Source organism: Ammospiza nelsoni, chromosome 4 (genome assembly GCF_027579445.1).
Source record: "Ammospiza nelsoni isolate bAmmNel1 chromosome 4, bAmmNel1.pri, whole genome shotgun sequence".
Classification (NCBI taxonomy): Eukaryota; Metazoa; Chordata; class Aves; order Passeriformes; family Passerellidae; genus Ammospiza; species Ammospiza nelsoni.
Window position 1 is genome coordinate 5,100,595 of NC_080636.1, and position 22,018 is coordinate 5,122,612.

Below are 22,018 nucleotides of genomic sequence, written 5' to 3' on the forward strand. Positions count from 1 at the left end.
AGGAAATTTGGGATGGAAGAAATTTGGGATGGAGGAAATCTGGGATAGAGGAAATTTGCAATGGAGGAAATTTGGGATGGAGGAAATTTGCAATGGAGGAAATTTGGGATGGAGGAAGTTTGGGATGGAGGAAATCTGGGATAGAGGAAATTTGGGATAGAGGAAATTTGGGATGGAGGAAATTTGGAATGGAGGAAATTTGGGATGCCTCCACCTGGATCCCTGCCCACCTCAGGACACCACAAGGAACTTTTGGGCACTGCAGAAACTTGTCAGAACCGGTGGCTTTGGAAGCATCCAGGCTTTGCTGGCTGTGGTTGATGGCTCTGGGGATCCTCCCCCTTGCCTGGGGGAGGTGTGAGAGCTGAATCACCCCAGGATTGCTCACTGCAAACACGACACCAGCACTGCCATGAAGTGCATTTACTGCCTCTGAATCGTGGGGTTTTTAGGAATTTTGTGCCTATTTCCTAAGTGTTTATTATTTTAAGAAGTGTGATTTTCTATTTTTGCAGGGAATGGAGATGGGCTGTGAAGTCCTGCTGATGCAGATAGGGTCAGGGCCAGCACAAAGTTGGGCTCCAGGGCATGAGCAGCTCCTTCCCAACACCACAACTCTGCTCAGGTGCCCCTTGAGAGCAAATAAAGGCGTGAGCAAGGTGAGCTGAGCCAGCTGGAGGCTGTTATGGCCCAGAACATCAATGAAGTGGCACCAGCAGGGGGTTGTGGAGGTGACAAACTTTGATGTCACCTTACCCTGCCATATCCAGAACAGAACAGAACATATCCAAGTTGTTTTTTTGTCTGGCTCTTTTCTCTCTGAAGCCCCCACGGGTTCAGGTGTCTGAGTCTCATCCCTGTGATGAAGTTGCTGTCACAACCCCTCTGTAACCCCCTGCCTGCAGCTCCTCAGTGCTGGTTTGGCTTTTTCCAGCCCATTTCCTCCTCTGCCAAGAGATTCACTCCATGACACCATTAAGCCTCAGGATGAAACCAATTAGCAGCCAGAGAGAGAGAGAGACAGAACCTGACTTTAAACATTTTATTAAGGCTTAAATGTCTATCAGCCAGCCAGGAGCTGGGCTGCTCACACACATAAACTGAGGGTGGGATGGGATGGCTTTTCTACAAGAGTCTGATGAGCAGGGGGGGATCACTGCCAGCTCCTCCCACCCCAGCCAGGCCCATTCCAGGATGGGAGGGCCAGGTGGGCAAGGGGAGGAGGTCAGAGGAGGGAATTTGTGTGTGCTGTCACTCACAAGGGCTTTTACCTGCTCCACAACCGGGCTGGCTGCTGGTCAAACGTGGCGCGAACTCGCAGCGTGAGGGGGGGAAGCTGAGCTGCTCCAAAAGGCACCTGTGCTAAACCTCTGAGCCCCGGGGCAGTGCTGCAGACCAGTCCTGCACAAATACAGATTCCTTGATAAAGAAGCTATGGCTTTTGTCATCCTCGGGCTCTAAACCCCCCAAACCCCCACTGGAGCGAGCGCTCTCTGCGGCTCCTGGCGGCTCCCTGTGGGCACGGGGCACAGCAGCAGCTCAGAAATGAACCCTCCTGACGTCCTGAGAGGCCGCTGCCCTCCTGCAGCTCCCGCAGAGGATGGGGGAGGCCGGGGCCCGCGGCTCGGCCAGGCACGGCCGGCACAGGAGGTGCCCGCAGGGGAGCTGGTACACGGGATCCGCCCTGAAGTAACACGAGAAGGATTTGCCGCAGGAGGAACATCCCTGGCTCTGGCTGCTCCTGCCGTGCTCTGCAAGGCCACAAACACAGAATCAGAATCGCAGCAGGTTGGAAAATCACAGAAACGCAGAATCAGAATCAGAAGAGGTTGGAAAATAATCAGAATCAGAATCAGAGCAGGTTGGAAAATGACAGAAACACAGAATCAGAATCTCAGCAGGTTGGAAAAATCAGAATCAGAGCAGGTTGGAGCATCACAGAATCAGAGTCAGAATCAGAATCAGAGGAGGTTAGAAAATCACAGAATCAGAATCAGATTCAGAGCAGGCTGGAAAATCACAGAATCAGAACAGGTTGGAAAATCTCAGAATCAAAATCGCAGCAGGTTGGAAAATCAGAGAATCAGAATCTCAGCAGGTTGGAAAATCACAGAATCAGAGCAAGTTGGAAAATCACAGAATCAGAATTAAAATCAGAATCAGAATAGGTTGGAAAATCAACGAATCAGAATCAGAATAGGTTGGAAAATCATAGAATCAGAATCAGATTGGAAAATCACCGAAACAGAATCAGAGTAGGTTGGAAAATCACAGAATCAGAATTGGAATCAAAATCAGAATCAGAATCAGAGCAGGCTGGAAAATACCAGAATCATAATCAGAATCAGAGCAGGCTGGAAAATCACAGAATTAGAATCAGAATCAGAGCAGGCTGGAAAAAACTTCAGACATTACTGAGTGAACCAACAGCACCGTGTCCAGGCTTTCCTGGTGGTTCCAGCACCTCCCTGGGCAGCCCTTTCCAAAGTCTGATCCTGAACCTCCCCTGGCACAGCTGGGAACAAAGGGACAGGAGGAGAGGCTGAGGCAGGGAGGGTGAGAAGCCCAGGCTGTGCCCCAGGCCCTGCAGGCTCAGGGCACAGCTGTGACTCGGGACTGTGCCACTCTCCTGTCATCACCACGAGGAAAGGGAAAGGTCCAGCCTGCAGGGCAGGGTGTGCTCAGAAAGGGAAGGGTCACATCAGCACTGGCACCATCAGGCTTTTAATTGAGGACAGATGACTGTAAAAAAGGGCTTTTCACTTTTACTGAGATTAAATCACCCTCCCTGCAGCTCCTGCACAGCCATTCCCAGGGGGAACAGCTGAGGGGTCACTTTGCATTCCTGTCACACAGCACCCAGCTCAGCTCTCAAACAGCAGCAAAGAGCTGAATGTCACTGTGAAACAGCACAAGCTGCCTGGGGAGGGGGAGAGAGGGAAAAACACACAGGCAGATGGATGGACAGACAGACAGAGCCCTTCCCAGGGTCCCTCTGAAGCTCCTCCTCAGCCATGGGCAGCAGAGCCTCACCCAGGGGAAGAGAAGCCAGGACAGCTGAAGGTCCAGAGCTCCCCTGCACCCCAAAGGAATAATTCTGGGAATGCAGACACAGCTGGAAGGGTGGCTGGGCAGCAGCTGGGTGGCTGTGGCAGCCTGGATGGTGGACACTCAGTCCTGGTGGCATTCTGGGCACACACACACAGCTGGCTGGCCTGGGGTGCTGCTGCTGCTGCTGTGACCTGCTCCTGCTAAGGGTGGATGTCACACGGTGCTTCAAAGAGTCCTGGAATGGTTTGGGTTGGAAGGGATCATAAAACCCAGCCCATTCCATGGGTAGGGACAGCTCCCACTGTCCCAGGGTGCTCCAAGCCCTGTCCAACCTGGCCTTGGGCATTGCAGGGATCCAGGGGCAGCCACAGCTGCTCTGGGAACCTGTACCAGGGCCTCCCCACCCTCACAGGGAGAATTTCTTTCATATTTCTGATCTAAATTCCCTCTCTCTCAGTTTGAAGCCATTCCTCTTGGCTTGTCTCTCCAGGGGCAGCCACAGCTGCTCTGGGCACCCTGTGCCAGGCCCTGCCCACCCTCACAGGGAGGAATTCCTTCCCAATATCCAATCTCACCCTGCTCTTTTAGTTCACAAACATTCCCCCTTGTCCAGTGTGTATAAAAGTGACTCTCCCTCCCTTTGAAGCCCTGCAAGGCTGCAGCATTTGTTGGATTTACAGCTCTCCTGCAGCATCCCCACACCACACTCATTCTCCACCCACGTGGCAGCTCCCCAGCCTGCTCCACACAGCTCACAGGCACCACTGAACCTCTCAGCCCAAAATGCAGAGCTCTAAGAAAGTCTGAACTGAGCACTGTGTCCATCCCAGATCATCCTGGGGCAGCACAGAACACAGGAACATCACAGCTCTGCTGCCACAGCCTGCTCTGACCCTGGGCATGGACAACATCCCCCACCTTGTGGGGTCAGCAAGGCCTGAGCTGCCTCAGGGGGAGAATAAAGCAGCAAAACTGCTGAGATAGAGGCAAGGATTGGGAAGTGAAGCTTGCTGGGAGACAATGAAATGTTTTAAAATTGAATATATCATAGTCTGGGGTGTGAACAACACTCCCTGTTATCCCAGCCCCAGCTCCCACAGGTGCTCCAGAGGTGCCTGCTGCTCACCAAGGGCTGTGCCCAGGCTCCAGGACGTGCTGCAGCCCCCCTCTCCTGGAGCCTGCTGCTGGCTCTTCATCAGCTTGGCCGTGAAGGAGGGCATGGAGCTGAGGGCAGAGGTCAGGGCAGAGTCCAGGCTCTCTGACAGCTTCTGCTCGTGGGACACCAGCTCTGCAAAGAAACAGAGAGCAGGTGTGCAAAGGGAATGGAGAAACCAGGTGTGCAAAGGGAACAGGGAAACCAGGTGTGCAAAGGGAACCAGAGAAACCAGGTGTGCAAAGGGAATTAGAGAAACCAGGTGTGCAAAGGGAACCAGAGAAACCAGGTGTGCAAAGGGACACAGAAAAACTAGGTGTGCAAAGGGAAACAGAGACAAAATCTGCAAAAGGAAACAGAGAGCAGGTCTGCAAAGGAAAACAGAGAAACCAGGTCTGGAAAGGGAACACAAACACCAGGTCTGCAAAGGGAAATAGAGATCAGGTGTGCAAAAGGAACAGAGAGACCAGGTGTGCAAAGGGAAACAGATAGCAGGTCTGCAAAAGGAAATGGAGACCAAATCTGCAAGGGGAAATGGAGACCAGGTCCACAAAAGGAACACAGAGAAACCAGGTCTGTAAAGGGAAACATGGGCCAGGTCTGCAAGAAAAAGGAGAAGCAGATGCTGGAAAAAATAATCTGTGATGCAAACACTGCCTTGGGTCTGAAGCTTGGAGGATTTTAGGAGCCCTGCCACTTGTTTTGTTGAGAGGTGTCCTTTCCCCACCAAGGGGCTGGGGTTTGGGGGGGTGCCTCATCTCCTCTGGGTCCTGGAGGTGGAATGCCCTATGGATCACCACCATCCATGTGGTGTCCCAGAGCCAACTTACACAGGACCAGAATCATTTAGGTTGGAAAAGTCTTCCAAGATCATGGAGTCCACCACTAAATCATGTCCCCAAGTGCCACATCCATGGCTTTTAAATACCTTCAGGATGGGCAGCCTGTGCCAGGGCTGGAGAACCCTTTGCGTGAAGAATTTTCCCTGATACCACCCTAAACCTCTCCTGGCACACCCTGAGGCCATTTCCTCTCGTTGCCTGGGAACAGAGCCTGACCCCCACCTGGCTGCACCCTCCTTCCATGGAGCTCTACAAGTCTGAAGGACTGAAAAAGGGCCAAACTCCAAATACCCCAGGAAGATGTTTTTCCCTGAAATCCCTCAGCGGGCTCCTGAGGATCCCACCCCAGTGCTCCCAGCCTTGCTCCATGCACTCACAGAGAACATTTAAACCATTAATAAATCTGTGGGACTTGTTTTTCCCTCTCTGTCCCAGTTGTGAGCCACAGGGCCAGGGCTGGACCCTCCCTGCAGGGCTGCCCTGTGCAGCACCGACGGCGTTAATCAAGATGAAGCATTAAGAGAATGTTGTCTGCATCATTAATTCTGTTAAATGCAGCTCCCAGAGGAAGAGCTCACAATTGGTGCTGCACATTTCCTCCACCAATCAAGGCTGATGATCCAGAGAAGCATGAGCTCCATGGGCTGAGCACTCTGCTTTTATTTATGTATGGACACGGCTGCCCCGGGAGCTCCAGGACCCACAGGGCAGCTCCTGCTTCCGTGGGGCTGGGGCACATCCTGGTGGGAGCTGTCACAGCCAAAACAACCAAAGATTCCTCCTAAAGCAGGGAATGAGCTCCAGGCTGAGGGATCAGAGCAGAAAGGTGCAGTCTGACTTCTCCCTACTCTTCCTGGTACCAGCCAACATCAATTATTTTCAACTGAAGAATTTGTTTAAAATCAAACAGCCACCTAAGCTTTGGCCTCAAAATGGTTTTGGGCAGATGTGGAGAAAGGTGAAGGCAGTGACAGGTGCCAGCAGTGACAGGTGCCAGCAGCTCTGGGTCACCTTTTGACATGCCACAGACCACACTGGGTTAGAGGAGAGCAGGAGACTGAGCTTACCTGCCCAGAGAGCCAACCATGCAATACCCACACCTGGATTTACATCCTTTGTGCCCAGGTGCCACATCCTCATGGCTTTTAAATCCCTCCAGGGATGGGAACTCCACCCCTGCCCTGGGCAGCTGTGCCAGGGCTGGACAACCCTTTCTGTGAAGGAATTGTTCCCTATATCCAACCTAACCCTCCCCTGGTGCAACCCCTGTTCCCTCCTGTCCCTGATCCCTGGGAGCAGAGCCCGGCCCCCACCTGGCCCCAGGGTGTTGTTGACAACAACAAAGTCCCTCCTGAGCCTCCCTGTCTCCAGATCTGCAGGACATTTTGCATTCCCAGCATCACTGAGGAAAGGATGGATGAAGGGAAAGCAGCACCTTTCCCTTCCCCTGCAGCCACAAGTCACACTTCTTGTCTCATTTAGCCTCTAGCAGGTTTTCTGCTTTAACCACTCATAAATTCTGTTCAAGCCTCTCCCAGGCTGAGCTGTCCCTGCAATTCCCTTGCTGTGGTTTGTTCTGTGTCCCATCCCTGTTTTCCTTCCCACCTCCCTCCTCATGATGAGCCAGGACTCCCTGTGCTATCACCACTGCAGCACCAGACAATTCTTTTCCTGTTTTTCCTGGACACAATAAATCCCCCTGGATAAAGAGACCTCAAACCATGATGGTGAGGAAAATATTGTCTCCACATGGAAGGAAGAGAAAGGGAATCCAAACTAAAAGGGAAACAGGGTGACCTGAGCAAACAAGGGCTGTGAAACACTGAACAAGGAACATGGGAGGTGGATAAAATGACCCAGCCTGGAAGCTTTCTAGAGGTGTGATGGGAACTTGGCACTGGATTTGTCCTGGTTTGAAACTCCAGCCTGGGGCTGTCCCAACACTGTACCTGTGGAACAGTCCATCTGGATCAAGTGGGAATCACTGTCAGTTTTCATTTTTTTAGCACTGTTCTCTGAGGTAGAAGTGACAAGTAAGTTTGTAGCAGAAAAATAGGGCGGCTGCAGGGAGCCCTGGTCCATGCAGTCCATTTTCCTTTTCAGAGAAGACATGGTGATGGAGGAGGGTACCAGGCTCTCCGAGGAGTGAGCCCTGCCCAGCAGGTTGGTGCCAGGGATGCTGTGCTGCAGCAGGAAGTGGTCTATCCTGGCCTTGAGGGTGGGGTGAGGTAGGGGCTGGGAGTGCTGGCTGAAGGCCACGCCCGTGAAGGGATCGCTGGGGACGCGGCCCCAGGACGCCTCGCTGCGGTTGCACTTCTCCAGGGTGCTCTGGTCAATCACCTTCCCAGAGGGCAGGAGCATGGGTAAAGTCATGATCTCCAGGGTGATGGGGTCCAGGAATTCTTCAGGGATGTCTTGGACAACGTCCACCAGCTTGTGCAGGGTCTGCTGCTCGTTGGCGCTGAAGGGGACGCAGTCGCTCTCCATCGGCGTCCAGAGCTCCGGCTTGAGGCTGCTGACATCCTGGGCCAGGAACTGGGAGGCCACCTGGAAAACCCCCTCGATGACCTCCTGTGGGCAGGACTTGGCAGGTTGTCCCCACACCTCCAGCCTCTTGATGCTGGGCAGGCCCCCCCCGGCCACGTGGGTGATGCAGATTTTGAGGTGGGACACGTTGCTGAGCGAGGCCGGCCCTTTGTTCCAGAGATCTTGGGACACCGAGCCGGGGTAGGAGAAGACATTTTCCATCTGATGGAAGGGAGGCCTTGGCTTGAAGCCTCTGTGGCCAAAAGTCACTTTGCTCTGATTTTTTAAGACAGCTTTGCCCACCAGGGTGAAGGTGTCCTTGTCCGACACAGGCTGCAGACCTGAGCACTGCCCCTCAGGGCTCTGCCAAGAGGTTTTGTTGCATGAGGTAGAGGTGTAAATTTCCAGGCCAGAGAAGGTCTGGTAGCCCCCAGAGGAGATGTCAATGTTGATCCTGCAGATCTCCACGTTGAAGGGGAAGGAGATGGTGATGTGCACCGGGGGTTTGATGAAGTACTCGCTGCGGAAGCCGCGGTTCCTCCTGGCCAGGTCCTCGGAGATCAGGTTCTCCACCTCGTAGCCATCGGCAGAGATCTGTGTGCCAGACCAAAACTGGGGTCAGGGTGGAGCAAGGAAACACAAGGAAGGCAATTTCACTTCCAGAGATTCTCAGGATGACATCAACCAGGAGCCAAGGCTGATGTTTCTGTGCAGCTCAGACCCTGCTGTAAGGCACAGCAGACCCACCACTCCTTCCACTCCCCCCCTCCTCCATCCCCTCTGTGTCCATGGGCAGACCTGACTTAACTGCTGGAAAAGTGGAAATTTGGGGATAATTTGTGGTTTTGGCTGGGTCAGTGAAATAAATCAAGGAGGAGAGGGTGGTTGGGAGCAGAGGATGAGTGTCTCTCCTCTTCCAGTCTCCCTTTTCATGTGGGAGTCTCCTGATTTCCTTTGTGCCTACTTATCCACATGGAAATGCACTTGAAATCACAGTTACAGGGTCCCAGAGGAACTCAGGATGTTAATCAGCCTCTGGGAGCTACCCCAGCCATCCCTGAGGGAGATCCATCAATCCAGGCTGGGTCTGGTTTGGAACATCCCATCCCACCCTCTGCTCTGCTCCTGGGCAGCCTGGTTCAATCCATTCCCTCTCCTGGATGCCCCAGGCCCTGAGAAATCTTCAGCATTTGCTAAATGGACAAATAGAAATGAGGAAAATCTATTTATTCTACCTGTTTAACATGGTCTTGATCATGACAATCACACCAAACCTCTGTGACATGGCTGGGTCTCTCCACAACAAATTCCAGCAGCACAGTATTTACACAGCCAAGGCTGTGCTGGATTTTGGTGTGGAAACTTACAACTAAAAACCAGATTTGAATGAAAACTGAGTTTCTTAAAGAGATTCTGATGTGCTGAGTGAAACCAGAACTACTTGGAAAGTAACTTCACTGAGTTATCATTTCACAATTTCACATTAATTGATAATTTAACATTATCAAGAGCTGTGAGTTCCAGTGGGCAGAGGGAAAGCTGGAATATTGCAGGAAAAAGGGATCCCAAGTCAAAGAACTTATACCTGGAAGCACAGCAAGATGTCTGGTTAGGAGATCCTGCAAAATTGTTGGGGCTTTTCCCTCCAGTATTTAGTGTGTGCCACATCAGAGCAGTGATGCTGATTATCCCAGAGGAGCAGTGAACCAGCTCCTCCCCAGGATAATTCCATTTAATCCCTGCATCCCTCCCACTCCCCCAAACCCCCTCCTCACTGTTTTACCTTGTTGCAGTGAATTCTTGGCTTGAACTGTGGGAGACAGACGTTTATTACCATCTTGGCAGCTGGAGAGAGGTCACTTGCTGAGCATCAGAGTCAGCTTGGAAAAAAAGAAATTAAAAATAAAGGAAGTGAATATCCATGAGCAGTGAAAGGATCTTGTGTTTTGGGTGAGTTATAGGCTTGGGATTTCCTACAATGCAGCTCAGATCTGAGTCCAGGAGGTGAAGCCAATATAAACCCAAATGAATGTGGTGGAGAGATGAGATTGAGGGGAAGAAATCACATTAATATTAATTAGTGAACCTGGGGAGAAAAAGCAAAAAGCAAATGGCTATTTTAACTAAAACCACCTATGAACAGACTAGCAATTAGACCTGAAGGTTTATCAAAGATGCAGGAGTTCTGTAGGTGTAGAAAACACCAGCAGAGCACAGGAGGCTGTCACAGTGAGTCAAGATTAACCACAAATATTAATAATTGGTGCTAAATAACTCCAAGGGAGCAGAGGGCATGGAATAGCTCTGAGGGAGATGTCAACACCAAATCCTGCTGCCAGCATTCATTAAAGAAACTGAACACACCTCCTTTCCCATTGAAAAAAAAGTGACTGGAATTGGCTGTCTCAGATCTCTTTTAAGAATGAAATTATCTGTGAGGTGAGAGCTTTAACCTCATGTTAACCCCAGCTTTAAGATGTCACTGCCCTGGGCAACCTTGCAAATCAGGGACTCGCTGCCTCCTTCAAGAACAAGCAGCTCTTTAATGATTTTCCACTGATCTCTTGGTTCAGCCCAAATCAGATTGGCCTTCTGGGGGCAGAGTTAATGAGCTCCCTGTGCTGCATCTGCAAGGAGAAAGGTGGAATTCAAAGCACAAATCCAAAAAAAATACCCAACCCAACATGGAATTGACACCTGCAGAGAGCAGGGCTTGGTTACAGTGCCTTGAAAATGAAGCAGGTGGGAACCTTACAAGAGGAACAGGCACTTCTATCCCAAAGTTTGGTCTGGCAGCCATCAGGGGCAATTCCTGCTCCTCAAGGGGCAGGACAAGCACACACCAACTCTCCTCCAACATTACCTTCCTGGTTTTCTGAGAGGTTTCCAGAACTGGGCTGCCAGTGGGGAACTGCTTAACCTGGTCTGACTTTTGGCACTCACATCTTGTAGGAGACTGATAGTTCAGCTACAGGCTGTGCCTCAAAACTGTTCCTTTTGCCTCATTTTCAACCAGAAGTGGTAAATTCACTTGGCCCTCAGCACTGGTGTTATGAAAAGTGACAAACCAACTCTGCTTGCTCCCTTCCTTGGGAAAACTCAAGATTCTCCCCCTGTTCTATCTCTCCTCGCTTTCCTGGGCTGAAACTGCAACATGAGGAGCTCTGTATGGGTATTTTATAGGATTTTTCTTGTTTGTGACCTTGAGAGACTTAACTCAGGTTAATTTTCCCAGTCTCAATACCTCAGTAAGAAAATTATTTATTTTCTTCATATTTTCTTATATTTTTTCACTGCACTCCCTTCTGCTGAAAGACTTTGCTACAAATCTCATGGCTAAAGCTGAGACACTGAGTTGCTTTAACCCATGGCTGGGTTTTTTTCCTCTCTCTCTTCAGTGTGTGCCTTTCCTAAGGTAAATAAAGATCTTTGGACTAAAGCAGTGAAATAAAGACCTGAAAAAAATCCTCGGTGGGTTTGGACAAGGAATTTTAAACCAGACTGTCTGGGGTTTGTCACCACAACTCTTCCTGGTGTCCTGTGTGGGACTATGGAGCTGCTGCATTGTGGACATCAAATAAAGTCCTTGGAGCATGAAATGAATGTCCTGAGGTCAGAGCACCCCAAGCCTCAGTCCCACTCAGTGTCCACAATCCATCCTAAAGGAGAAACCCAGCCCCAGCCCCATGGGGATGGAAACACAAGGCAACAGCTCTGTGTGTGCTCCTGGCACCCAGCTCAGCCTCGTGACTAAATATCCCAGCCCCAAATCCAACCACTCTCATTTAGGGCGGTGAAAGAAGCAACCACAGAGCAAAATGAATCATTAGGAGCTTTTATTTGTGGTGGAAGCATTTGAGGATCCAGGTACAAAAGGACAGCACGGGAAGTACAGAGCAGAAATGGCCACACAGAACACAACTGAGCCACCACCCAGAGACGATTTTATCCAGCACCCAGGCACAGAGATGCACTGGGAGACTCTTTTCCTCACTAGGCAGCCCTGGTGAGCAGTGCTGGGCTGAAGACTTTGTAGTGGAGGTAGCTGAGCATGGGAGAGTATGGGAAGTACAGATACCACCAGAGCAGAAATGGCCTCACAGAGCAACTGAGACCATTTTATCCAGTACCCAGGAATGAAGCACTGGGAAGACTCTTTTCCCCACTAGGCAGCCCTGGTGAGCAGGGCTGGGCTGAAGACTTTGTAGTGGAGGTAGCTGAGCTTCTCGGAGCGCGTGCGCCTGAGCAGGGGGAACCACTCCCAGAAGGGAAGCTCCACCACGGCGTAGCCCAGCAGCCGCAGCTGCCGCCGCTTCAGGCAGTGCAGCCCCAGCAGCCGCCTGGAGCCGTAGCAGAAGTGGTTCCTGTTGGACACCTGCAGTGCCAGCCTCACCTCCCCAGGCTGCCAGAGCCCTGCCTTAGGCTCAGCCTGGGATGTGGCACCTGCAGAAAGAGCTCCACCCATACACGTTGTGTCCCCTCTCTCCTGGCTGGGAATCCTGGATTCATTCCCCACCTCTGTGGGACTCTGGTTATGAGCTCTCCCCTGTATGAGCTGAGACATTAAATCATCTGTAAGATTAACTCCCATGTCTCTCAGCTTCTTGGTTGCCACAGGATCCTTGAAGTTGAAAGGGATGGGACGTCCATCCGTGGACAAGCGCACCTCCAGGTCGCTGGACCTGGTGTGGGGCAGGATCATGTGGTTCTTCACATACTCAGGGCCTCCCAACATGCTCTCCAGGAGGGATGTGGCTTCCACAATTTCAGGCCTGACGTAGATTTCCCTCTCTGCAAAGCTTGAGACCATCTCAGCAAACTCCTGACACAGCTGAGGTGTGAGGTGGCTGCCTTGGTAGGTGGGGCACTCGATTTCAACGCTCTTACCAAGGGTGAACAGGTCCTTGTTGAGCTCATATTTGCTACCTCTGGTTTTCTGGACAAACTCCTCCCTCAAAGCAAAGTCTATCAGCTCCTCTGGGAAGCGTTTGACAAAAGCTAAGCCAAGCAGAGCAGTAAGGAGATGCTCTGGAAACTTGCTAAACTCATGGAGTTTTGCATGCAATTGCTTTATCAGGCTGGAGTAAAACTCCTCCTCGTTGGGAGGTTCATAGTCCAGGCACCCAAACGACCACAGGAATTTGGCAGCGTCCTTGCTCCGGCAGTAGGACACCTTGGAAGGCAACGAGGTGGCAACAGCAGCCAAAACATCCTCATCAAAGAAGTGCAGGGATGAGTAGGTGAGAGTGATGTGCATGATGCCCTGGATGTTTGTGGCAGGGATCCGAGCAGGAATCACCCTGCCCAGCTCCCTCATCAGGGGCAGGTGGTCCATGCGCGTGTAGCGCAGCATCTTGAGCACGTTCACCAAGGCGTAGGTGCTCATGTCCTCCATCTGCAGGGCCACCCTGTCTGCAATCCTCCTCATGACGTGCTCAGAAATCCCACTGAGGGATTTGAAGAGCCCCAAGCAGATGGCACCCAGCTCCTCCAAGGTGAAGGCGTCCAAGTGCTTCAGGATGGTGCTCTCCACCTTCTGCGCCAAGTCCGCGGGCGACCTCCGGCCTTCGCCGATGATGTAGAGGAGCTGCACAAACTGGGGCAGGGTGAGGTCCTTCCAGTGCAGATTGGCATAGCTGAACAGGATGCCCAGGTAGGAGGGCACGCTGCGGTCCAGGCAGCGCCAGCAATCCGCCACCAGCAGCAGCTGCTCCAGGCCCATGTCCCACGCCCGCCGGCAGAACTCGGCCTCGCACGCGTTGAGCAGGGGGTGGGAGGCTGGCACGGCCAAGGGGACACAAGCCTTTAAAATGAGGATGAGATCTGGGGTGCTGAACAGCCTGATGGCCGTGACAGCATGGTGACACAGGGCACCGAACCTGGCATCCGACCCCAGCACCGCGCGGCGCTCCGCCGGCAAACGGCTCAGCTGGAGGAAATAATCCCTGAGAACCCCAGGGCTGCCCTCACAGCCTGCCACACTCTGTAAAATCCTGTCCCCTTCCTCTGCAGGGAGGGGCTGTGCTGGCTCAGCACTGTCACAGGTGAGAGCTCTGTACTCGGGCCTGCCCTTCTGGAACATGCGCGGGTCCTCCTTGGAGTCGTGCATTTCCCGCTTCTCCTTCTCTGCTTCCTCCTTGTACAGCCTGCTCTGCTCCAGGAGCGTGCTGGCCTTGGGCAGGGCACTCCTGCCAGGTGACAAAGCTTGGGAAGAGGCAGTGGGGAATGTCTGTGGAGCCTGTGCAGTGCCAGGGCTGGTGAACGTGTCACCCAGGGCCTGGCTGCTGTCCCTATCCCCGTGCTGCTGGGAGCCAGCCCTGCCTTTGGCATAGGCAGCTGGATTGTACAGCACTCTGTAGTCCTGGGGCTTCAGCAGCTGGATTGTGGCCCCTGAGTGAGTCTCAGTCTTGGCTGCTCCTGGTTTATCTCTCTTTTCCTTCTTGCTTTTGCTGCTCCCACGCTTGGCCGTGGCGGAAATCGCTGTCACCCTGCTCAGCCTGGGCAATCTTCGGCACATTAGCACCGTAGCCATGGGTCTCAACTTTGTGGGGCTCAGAGCTGCTTCCAGGTACTGAAAAAAGGGCAGACGGAGAGTCAGTGGCCTCCACTGAAATAGGAGTCTCCTTGAGCCAGCTCTCATAAGCTCTTGGAGATCTATTTCACACCCAAGAGAGCTCAGCTACCTCAGAAGACATAAAATCAGCAGGATGGCTTCTGTGGCATTGTTGGAAATAAAGAAGTTTTAATAAAAGGCAAAATAACAAAACTCTTTACAGAGAAAAACCAATCCAAGTGCAAGAGGCCCTCCTGTCCCTGGTAAAACACCTCACAAAAGCGATTATTTCCTTTTGTTCTCTTCTTTTTCTAATAAATTGCTCAGGCAGGACTTTTTGGCTCCTGTCCAATTGGCTGTCCTTAAGTTTGAGGTGAAGTCCCCAAAGTCCTATAAGATGCCTTTTTCACCTAATGGAAGAGAGAAACTTCTAAGCTTATTTGCTTTTTAAGGAGACAAAAGATAGTTTTGTCACTCCATCATCAAAGAGCACAGTCCTACACTGCACCTCACAGGCAGCACTTTTTAATCAATCCTTTAGGGAGGTGGCACTGGTCAGGGCAGCTGGGTCCCTCAAAGCCACCATGGAATGTCACCTCATGCAAAGGCAGCTCAGGATGAGTACCCAGGAGAGCTGGGCTTGGAGTAGAAGGCAGCCAGGCATGATCTGCTACTCAGCAGACACAAGAAACCTGGCACAGATTAGGAAAGTTAAGAAAAGTTTTGGGTTTTTTTTTTTTCATATTTAAGAGAGCCAAGCTGCTTTTCTTTCATTCTGAACAATGAAAATGTGTTTTTGCAGAAGAGCTGCAGCTTCAAGAGGTTTTGTGTGTTCAGACAGAGCATTCTGCTGCTTTGGTCATCATGGTCTGAATCACTGACCACCACCTGAGAAGCTGTCCAAACATCCAGGGTGCCACACTGCCCTTTGCACCTGGAGACAGATTGTGGAGCAAAATCTCCACAGAAGCAGAGCAGAGAGTGAAAACTGGCCCAGAACCTGCAGATGGAGGTTGGAGAAATGAAGAAATGTGGGGGAAGAGCAGGGGAGAAGTAACACAAATCATTACATGATGCTACATCCCAGGAGCAGAGCTTTGAGCTTCAGATTTGAGAGCATTTCCAAGAGTTTTAGGGTACAGGAGGTTTTAAAAATGGCTGGTGCCTTCCTAACTCCTGCCTGGAACAGCTACAGCTCAGAGGGTGAGGATGAGAAATCCGTGGGAGTCCAGCTGGGTGCTGCCAGCCTGCACTGAGCCCTGTTTACCACCCTTGAAATGCTGATTAAAAAAATAAAATATAGCACCAGGTGTCAGATTTTCCCCTCAAATCCTTATCCCAGCCAAAAAAAACCCCAAAAACCCTCAGTCCCACATGGAGCTGGGCAATCAGAAAGGCAGAGCCTGGCACTGCAAAACATTTTGTGCTCCCCACACACAAATGGAGATGAATCCTCAGGGACAGGCCCTGGGAGCTCTGCTGGTATCCACAGCTTCCTGAGCAGGGATGGAGCAAGATTTGGCATCAGTGCAGGCAAACTCAGTTTTGTAGCAGCAAAAAGGGCACTTTGGGGCACAAGAGGAGGGTTTGGGGTGTGTGAGCAGCATAAACTGGGATTTTTTTGGTGTGTAAGGATCCCCACACCCCCCATGATCCAGGGACAGCTTCCACTATCCCAGGTTGCTCCAAGCCCTGCTCAACCTGGCCTTGGACACGTCCAGGGATGTGACATCCACTGCTTCTCTGTGCCACTGAAGAAATGAGGACATTTTGCATCCTCTGCTCCATGGGCAGAGCTTGGAGGCAGCAAACAGCAGCCAAGAGGGAGAAGAAGCTGCTGGAGCAGAAACCACCCCAGCAGAGAGGTGAAAAACCCAGGTGGGCTGGGGGGAAGGAAAGGCAAACTGAAATGTGGATTTGTGGGGAGAGCCATGCAAGGAGGAGGGTACAAGAGAGGCCAATGTGGTTTTAGGGTGATCTGTAAATATTGTGAGCTGCTCAACAACCCACTGGGCACCTTATCTGTATCTCCAAACACCCTGAGGCAGCCCCAGGAGCAGATCAGGCTCTGTCCCACAGCCCCCAGGCCGCTCCAAGGCTGTGATTGTCCCATCCCAGCATGAGGAGTCAAATCCTGCCAGGCTCTGCCCCTTCCTGTCTGTCTGAGGGGCAGGGAATGGAAAAGCCTCCTCAGAAGCTGGACAGGAAACACAAACCAAGAATTTCAAAGTTCTCCTGCCCAGCTCAAGGAATGTCTGATGAAATGATCATTCCTGGCTCTCCTGGCTGTGGTGTCCAGCCCAAAGGGGCCTCAGGTGACAGATGCTGCAGACAGGGGACAAAGCTCAGACAGCATCTGCCTGGAGGAAGGAGAAATCCCTCCAACATCTCCTCCTGCAGCACCTCACACAGCTTGGACCATTAGAGAGGTTGGATCAAGCTCCCAAAATCATCTTGAACAAGAGGAGGTTGATCCAGGTGAGCTTTTCCAGAGATTTCCTTATCTGATTCAACTTCTGAGTATTTTTATCCATTTTTCTGCTATCAAAACCCAGGTTATTGATATAAACCAACTCCTCCTTGCTGTGAAAGGTGCTTTTCCCAGGAAATCCAGCCCTGCTGCTCCCAGAGCCCCTCCCAGCAGCAACAGCCCCAGTTCAAAGGCAGGGAATCAATCAAAGGCCTGGGGAAGGCTCTGAATGTGCTGCTAAGAATATCCTGCAGGGACTGACTGTGGAGCTGTGACACATTTGGGAATCCAGGCAGTGCAGAGGCTGCTTCTCTCCTCCTCTGCTCCAAATCCAGCCAAAGAGAGAAGACCAGACACAGCTGAGCCAGGCTGGGATGGGACAAGACAGTTCCAAGCACCCTCAAGGGCAATAGGGCTGCTCCAAGTGGTTCTTCCATGGGCAAATCTTTGTGATCTTTCCAGTTTCCAGCCCATTTCTCTTTCAGCTCCACCCACACCTTCCATGGATTTACCTCTTTTCACCTCGAGCAATTTTTCCATTTTTGCCTCCTTTCCTTTCCTTTCCTTTCCTTTCCTTTCCTTTCCTTTCCTTTCCTTTCCTTTCCTTTCCTTTCCTTTCCTTTCCTTTCCTTTCCTTTCCTTTCCTTTCCTTTCCTTTCCTTTCCTTTCCTTTCCTTTTCCTTGAAATTCCCTTTCCTTGAAATTCCCTTTCCTTTCCTTGAAATTTCCTTTCCTTGAAATTCCCTTTCCTTGAAATTCCCTTTCCTTTAAATTTCCTTTCCTTGAAATTTCCTTGAAATTTCCTTTCCCCTTTCCTTTCCTAGAAATTTCCTTGAAATTTCCTTTCCTTGAAATTCCCTTCAAATTTCCTTTCCTTGAAATTCCCTTCCCTTCCCTTCCCTTCCCTTCCCTTCCCTTCCCTTCCCTTCCCTTCCCTTCCCTTCCCTTCCCTTCCCTTCCCTTCCCTTCCCTTCCCTTCCCTTCCCTTCCCTTCCCTTCCCTTCCCTTCCCTTCCCCTTCCCCTTCCCCTTCTCCTTCTCCTTTCCCCTTCGCTTTATTTTTATAGGTTATTTTTTTTTTGTGGGAGCGTAGCTGGTTTTGGATTTTTTGTAGCTTTGACTTTAAAATTTTAAAGTCCAAGCTAAATTTTAAAATTTAAAATTTTGTTGGCTTCAAGTCTCCGTCCCCAGGTATTTTTTGTTAAAGGCTTTAGGATAAACTATGGTTGTTGGTTGTAGAGTAGATTTTTTATATTTGGTTTTGTTTTGATTGGGTTAAGGGTTATTGTATGAGTGATTTTTTTGTTTGATTTAGGTAAAGGTTTGTTGTTGTTTAGGGTTTGAGGGGAAAGTGGTATTTTATGGGTAATTAGGTTTACAATTTGGTTGTATTTAGGAATGTGTATTCCTTCCTTTCCTTCCTCCTCCCACCTCACATCCCAACTCCTCCCCAGCTCTGGGCAGGTCTGTGCAGAGTTTTCCCTTCCAGCAGCCCCAAGGAGCCCAGGGAATTCTGGAGCTGGGCCCAGCAGGCTGGGAATGCCCCTGGAGGAACTGCTGAGGCATGGGAACACCATGTTTAGGTGTCACAGCTGGAAAAGAACATTCCCAGGGGAATGGCACCCAGCCAGGGGCTCAGCCCTGTGCAAGGGGGGTTGGTGCATCCCAAAAATGCTGTCAGAGCTTCTGGAACACCCAGAGGGGCTTTTGGAAGCCCCTGACCCTGTGCTGCCAGCAAAGGGAAGCTCCTTGGGATGAATGTTGGGGTTAAAACAGCTCCTTTTGGCCAAGAGCCTGAGTGAACTCCTGGGCTGGGCTGGAGAGGGGAGCAGCACAAAAGGGATTCTATTTCCCCAAAAGGTTGTGATGTCAGGGCACAGAATTGTCACTTTTTGGGTTGTTTGTTCTTTTTCCTTCTCTTCTGAGATTACAGAATGGTTTGGGTGGGAAGGGATTTAAAGGGATCATTTAAAGGATTTAAAGATCATCTCATTCCATCCTCTGCCATGGGCAGGGACACCTCCCACTGTCCCAGGTTATTCCAAGCCCTGTCCAGCCTGGCCTTGGGCACTGCCAGGGGCAGCCACAGCTGCTCTGGGCACCCTGTGCCAGGGCTCAGCACCCTCACAGAGAACAATTCCTAATTCCCAATACCCTAAACAAATCTCCCCCTTTTCAGTCTGAAGCCAGTCCCTGTGTCCTGTCCCTCCATCCCTTGTCCCCAGTCCCTCTCCAGCTCTCCTGGAGCCCCTTTAGGCCCTGCAAGGGGCTCTGAAATCCCCCCTGGAGCTTTCCCCTCTCCAGCTGAGCACCCCCAGCTCTCCCAGCCTGGCCCCAGAGCAAAGGGGCTCCAGCCCTAGAGCATTTTTGTGCAATTCCCTTCTCCCAGGGCAAGGCTGGAAGCCCCAGCCCCATTATTCACCCCTATGGCTGCAGCTACAGACACATAACACACATGTACACATACACAGATGTACACATACACACATCCCAGAATGATGAGGTTGGAAGAGACCTCTCAGATCATCCAGTCCAACCCATGCCCTCACACCTCACCCAGACTACAGCACCAAGTGCCATGGCCAGGCTTTTTTAAACACATCCAGAGATGGTGATTCCACCACCTCCCTGGAAAGAGCACCCCAGTACTTTATTATTCTTTTGGTGAAAAATTTGTTCCTAATATCCAACCTGTACCTTCCCTGATGTAGCTGGAGGCTGTGTCCTCTGGTTCTGTCAGAGACCGACCCCAGCTGTCCAAACCTCCCTTCAGGAAGGTGTAGAGAGCAATAAGGGCACCTCTGAGCCTCCTTTTCTCCAGGCTGAACAGCCCCAGCTCCTTCACACGCTCCTCCAAAACAAATGCCTACAGCCCCCGGGATTCCCAGGCGGTCTCCCATCCAAGTACTGCCCGGGCCCGACCCTGCTCAGCTTCCGAGATCGGGCGCTCTCAGGGTGCTATGGCCATGGGCAATGCACCTATATAAATATACACCTATATAAATATACACCTATATAAATACACACCTATATAAATACACACCTATATAAATACACACCTATATAAATATACACCTATATAAATATACACCTAGAGGTATGTGGGGCCGTGCAGCCCAGGGCAGGACGCGGGCGGCCCCGCCGGCTGAGGGGGTGGCTCGAGGAAAGGGAACGGGGATGAGCAGGGGAAGGGAACGGGCACGGAAGGGGCCGGGACTCACCGGGGCCGCTCCGGCACCGCCGCCGCCTCCTCCTCCTGCCCCCCTCGCCTCCTCCCGCCGCTTCCGGTCGCGCAGCGGTGACGCCACTTCCGGTTCCTGGCGCGGGCGCGCGCGCGGCCGGCGGGTGGCGCCAGCGGCGCGTGCCCCCTGTCCCCTCATGGTCACATCATAGGAAAGATCATGTGACAGCGCAGAGTCACGTGGCGCGCTGTGGGCGCCGCCATGACAGGCCTGGGGCCGCTCTGAGCCCCCGGGGCCTCCGACCACCCAGAGCAGCTGTGGCTGCCCCTGGAGCCCTGGCAGTGTCCAAGGCCAGGCTGGATGGGGCTTGGAGCAGCCTGGGATAGTGGAAGGTGTCCCTGCCATGGCAGGGGGGTGGGATTGGATGAGCTTTGATGCCCCTTCCAGCCCAGAGCGTTCTGTGGCTTGTGGCATTCACATTCTCTGAAAAATCCCTTCGCCCAGGATTTTTCTCCTGGGAAACTGAGAAGCCTCAGAGAAAAAGGAAAACAATATTATCTGTTTTGCTTCTCCTGTATTTTGCTGCCTTGGAATGTGGAGATTTTTTACCACAGGTGATTGTTTCATTGGTTTCATGTGAATTGTTTTCACTCTTTGGCCAATCAGGGCCAAGCTGTATCAAGACTCTGGAAAGAGTCAGGAGTTTTCATTATTTTTTTTTTACCCTTCTGTAAGTATCCTTTCTGTATTCTTTAGTATAGTTTAGTGTAGCATTCTTTAATATAAAATAGTATCATAAAGTAATAAATTAGCCTTCTGAGAACATGGAGTCAGATTCATCATTCCTTCCTTCATCTGGGAGCAACCCAAATACAACAGTGGCTCTGTGAGGCTGTGGTTACAAGACACAGAAACTTGCTGGGTACCTGCACACCCAGGGATGTCCTTTCTGTGTCCCCAGTGTGAAAAATGCGTATTTTATTATTAACTTCCTGCAAATATTAAAATTAATATCATATGTGTTATGTTAGAAAGTTATGCTGTATTAATTTTCTTAAGTACTGTGTTAAATATAGTTTTAGGTTATAACATAAGGTTAAAATAGAAACTATGCTATGTAAGATACTTTTTTTAAAGAGAAGAATGAGGTATCTGCACTGAGATAGCAGCCACAGGACACCTAAATCCTTCAGAGAAAGAGAATTTATTGCTCCATTATCAGGAGAAACAAACTTCTTCCTGCCTCACTCAGCCCTGAAGAGCCGTCAAGATTCTCAAGATTCAGAGGAAGAAGCTGACACTGACCAGAGAGAATCCTGTGTTTGAATGGAATTTATGCATCATGTATGAGGTGTATGAATATGCAACAGGTGTTTTTTTTTTTAAGGGTTAATCCTCTGTTAATGTGGGTCCTTTTTTGGCTTATTTTGCCCAGAAAGAGGTACCTGGACTGTCCATAACTCTTTGTTTTTATTGTCTCATATTGTCCTAACCCTAATTGTCCAAATTATTATGACTCCAATTATATTGCTATTTTAATAACCATTTTATTACTATTAAACTTTCAGAATTTTAAAAACAAATGATTGGTGTTTTTCACACCATGGAGGCACGAGCCCCAAGCTGGTGTGGGGTGTGTAGGAGGCTCTGTGTGAGCTGACACCCATCACTGAGAGAACAGGGGGATTCTGGAGCTGTGGAGCTCTGCCCTGAGTTCCTGCCCCTGCAGAGCCACCCACAGTCCCTTGGCCAGGGCTGTGTCCTCACAGATTTTGAGTATTTCCAACAGTCACGGCTCCACTTCTGCCAGAAATCTTTCTCCTGCCCACTGCAGCCTTTCAGCACTGGCAAATTATTTAAATATTGCCTTGAGCCTTGCTTAGCACTTGTGTCCCTTCTTGATATTTCCACGGGGTGTGCTTCCTGTCCACCTCTTCCTTCAGATGGGGTTTTGTGCCCTGGCAAGGGAGGAAATGCCGTTTTCTGGAAGAAATGCCGTTTTCAGGAGGAAATGCAATTTTCAGGAGGCCCCAGGGCCCTGGAGGAGAGCCACGCTGGCTGATGGCACCTCAGGCTCTAAACCTGAGGAAACTCATGGAATCCCTGCCTCACCTCTGTCACCAGAGGGCAGGAGACCTCTCTGATAAAGCTGCTGCCATGGGGAAAAGTGCTGGAATTGCTGGGGTTTTAAAGAAAAACAGCGATTATCTGTTGATTTTAGTGAGGCTGACAGAGTTGGGTA

The 22,018-nt window shown here is 51.0% G+C and overlaps 2 protein-coding genes and 1 pseudogene across 4 annotated transcripts; all 3 read right to left on the reverse strand.

The window, feature by feature from the left end:
- Nucleotides 1-1,028: 1,028 nt before the first annotated feature.
- UBOX5 (U-box domain containing 5) lies at nt 1,029-19,867 on the reverse strand. The gene is made up of 5 exons (XM_059471011.1): nt 19,816-19,867; nt 9,356-9,452; nt 6,996-8,166; nt 4,178-4,339; nt 1,029-1,751 (listed from the first exon to the last, which is right to left on the reverse strand). Exons 2-5 carry the CDS (start codon nt 9,407-9,409, stop codon nt 1,540-1,542), a joined length of 1,599 nt encoding a protein of 532 aa, XP_059326994.1. The 5' UTR covers nt 9,410-9,452; nt 19,816-19,867; the 3' UTR covers nt 1,029-1,539.
- Nucleotides 11,392-19,864, reverse strand: FASTKD5 (FAST kinase domains 5). Of its 3 annotated transcripts, none has more exons than XM_059471009.1 (2): nt 19,816-19,864; nt 11,392-14,143 (listed from the first exon to the last, which is right to left on the reverse strand). In XM_059471009.1, exon 2 carries the CDS (start codon nt 14,102-14,104, stop codon nt 11,738-11,740), a length of 2,367 nt encoding a protein of 788 aa, XP_059326992.1. In that variant the 5' UTR covers nt 14,105-14,143; nt 19,816-19,864; the 3' UTR covers nt 11,392-11,737. The 3 variants fall into 3 exon arrangements, with proteins under 3 accessions (XP_059326992.1, XP_059326993.1, XP_059326990.1); XM_059471010.1 differs by lacking the exon at nt 19,816-19,864 and adding an exon at nt 17,108-17,167; XM_059471007.1 differs by lacking the exon at nt 19,816-19,864 and adding an exon at nt 16,143-16,538.
- LOC132072910 (5S ribosomal RNA) lies at nt 19,458-19,566 on the reverse strand (annotated as a pseudogene).
- Nucleotides 19,868-22,018: the final 2,151 nt, after the last annotated feature.

Bases quoted from the DNA above. Each gene is read 5' to 3' on its own strand.
- FASTKD5 (XM_059471007.1), bottom strand. From the start codon at position 16,238: ATGGGACAATCACAGCCTTGGAGCGGCCTGGGGGCTGTGGGACAGAGC. The intron at 14,144-16,142 runs GTGCCCAGTGGG...CCCTTTTTTCAG, and splicing joins TGTTTGGAGATACAGATAAG to TACCTGGAAGCAGCTCTGAG.
- UBOX5 (XM_059471011.1), bottom strand. From the start codon at position 9,409: ATGGTAATAAACGTCTGTCTCCCACAGTTCAAGCCAAGAATTCACTGC. The intron at 8,167-9,355 runs GTAAAACAGTGA...TCTGGCACACAG, and splicing joins CAAGAATTCACTGCAACAAG to ATCTCTGCCGATGGCTACGA. The intron at 1,752-4,177 runs GTGAGCAGCAGG...GTGGCCTTGCAG, and splicing joins GAGCCTGGGCACAGCCCTTG to AGCACGGCAGGAGCAGCCAG.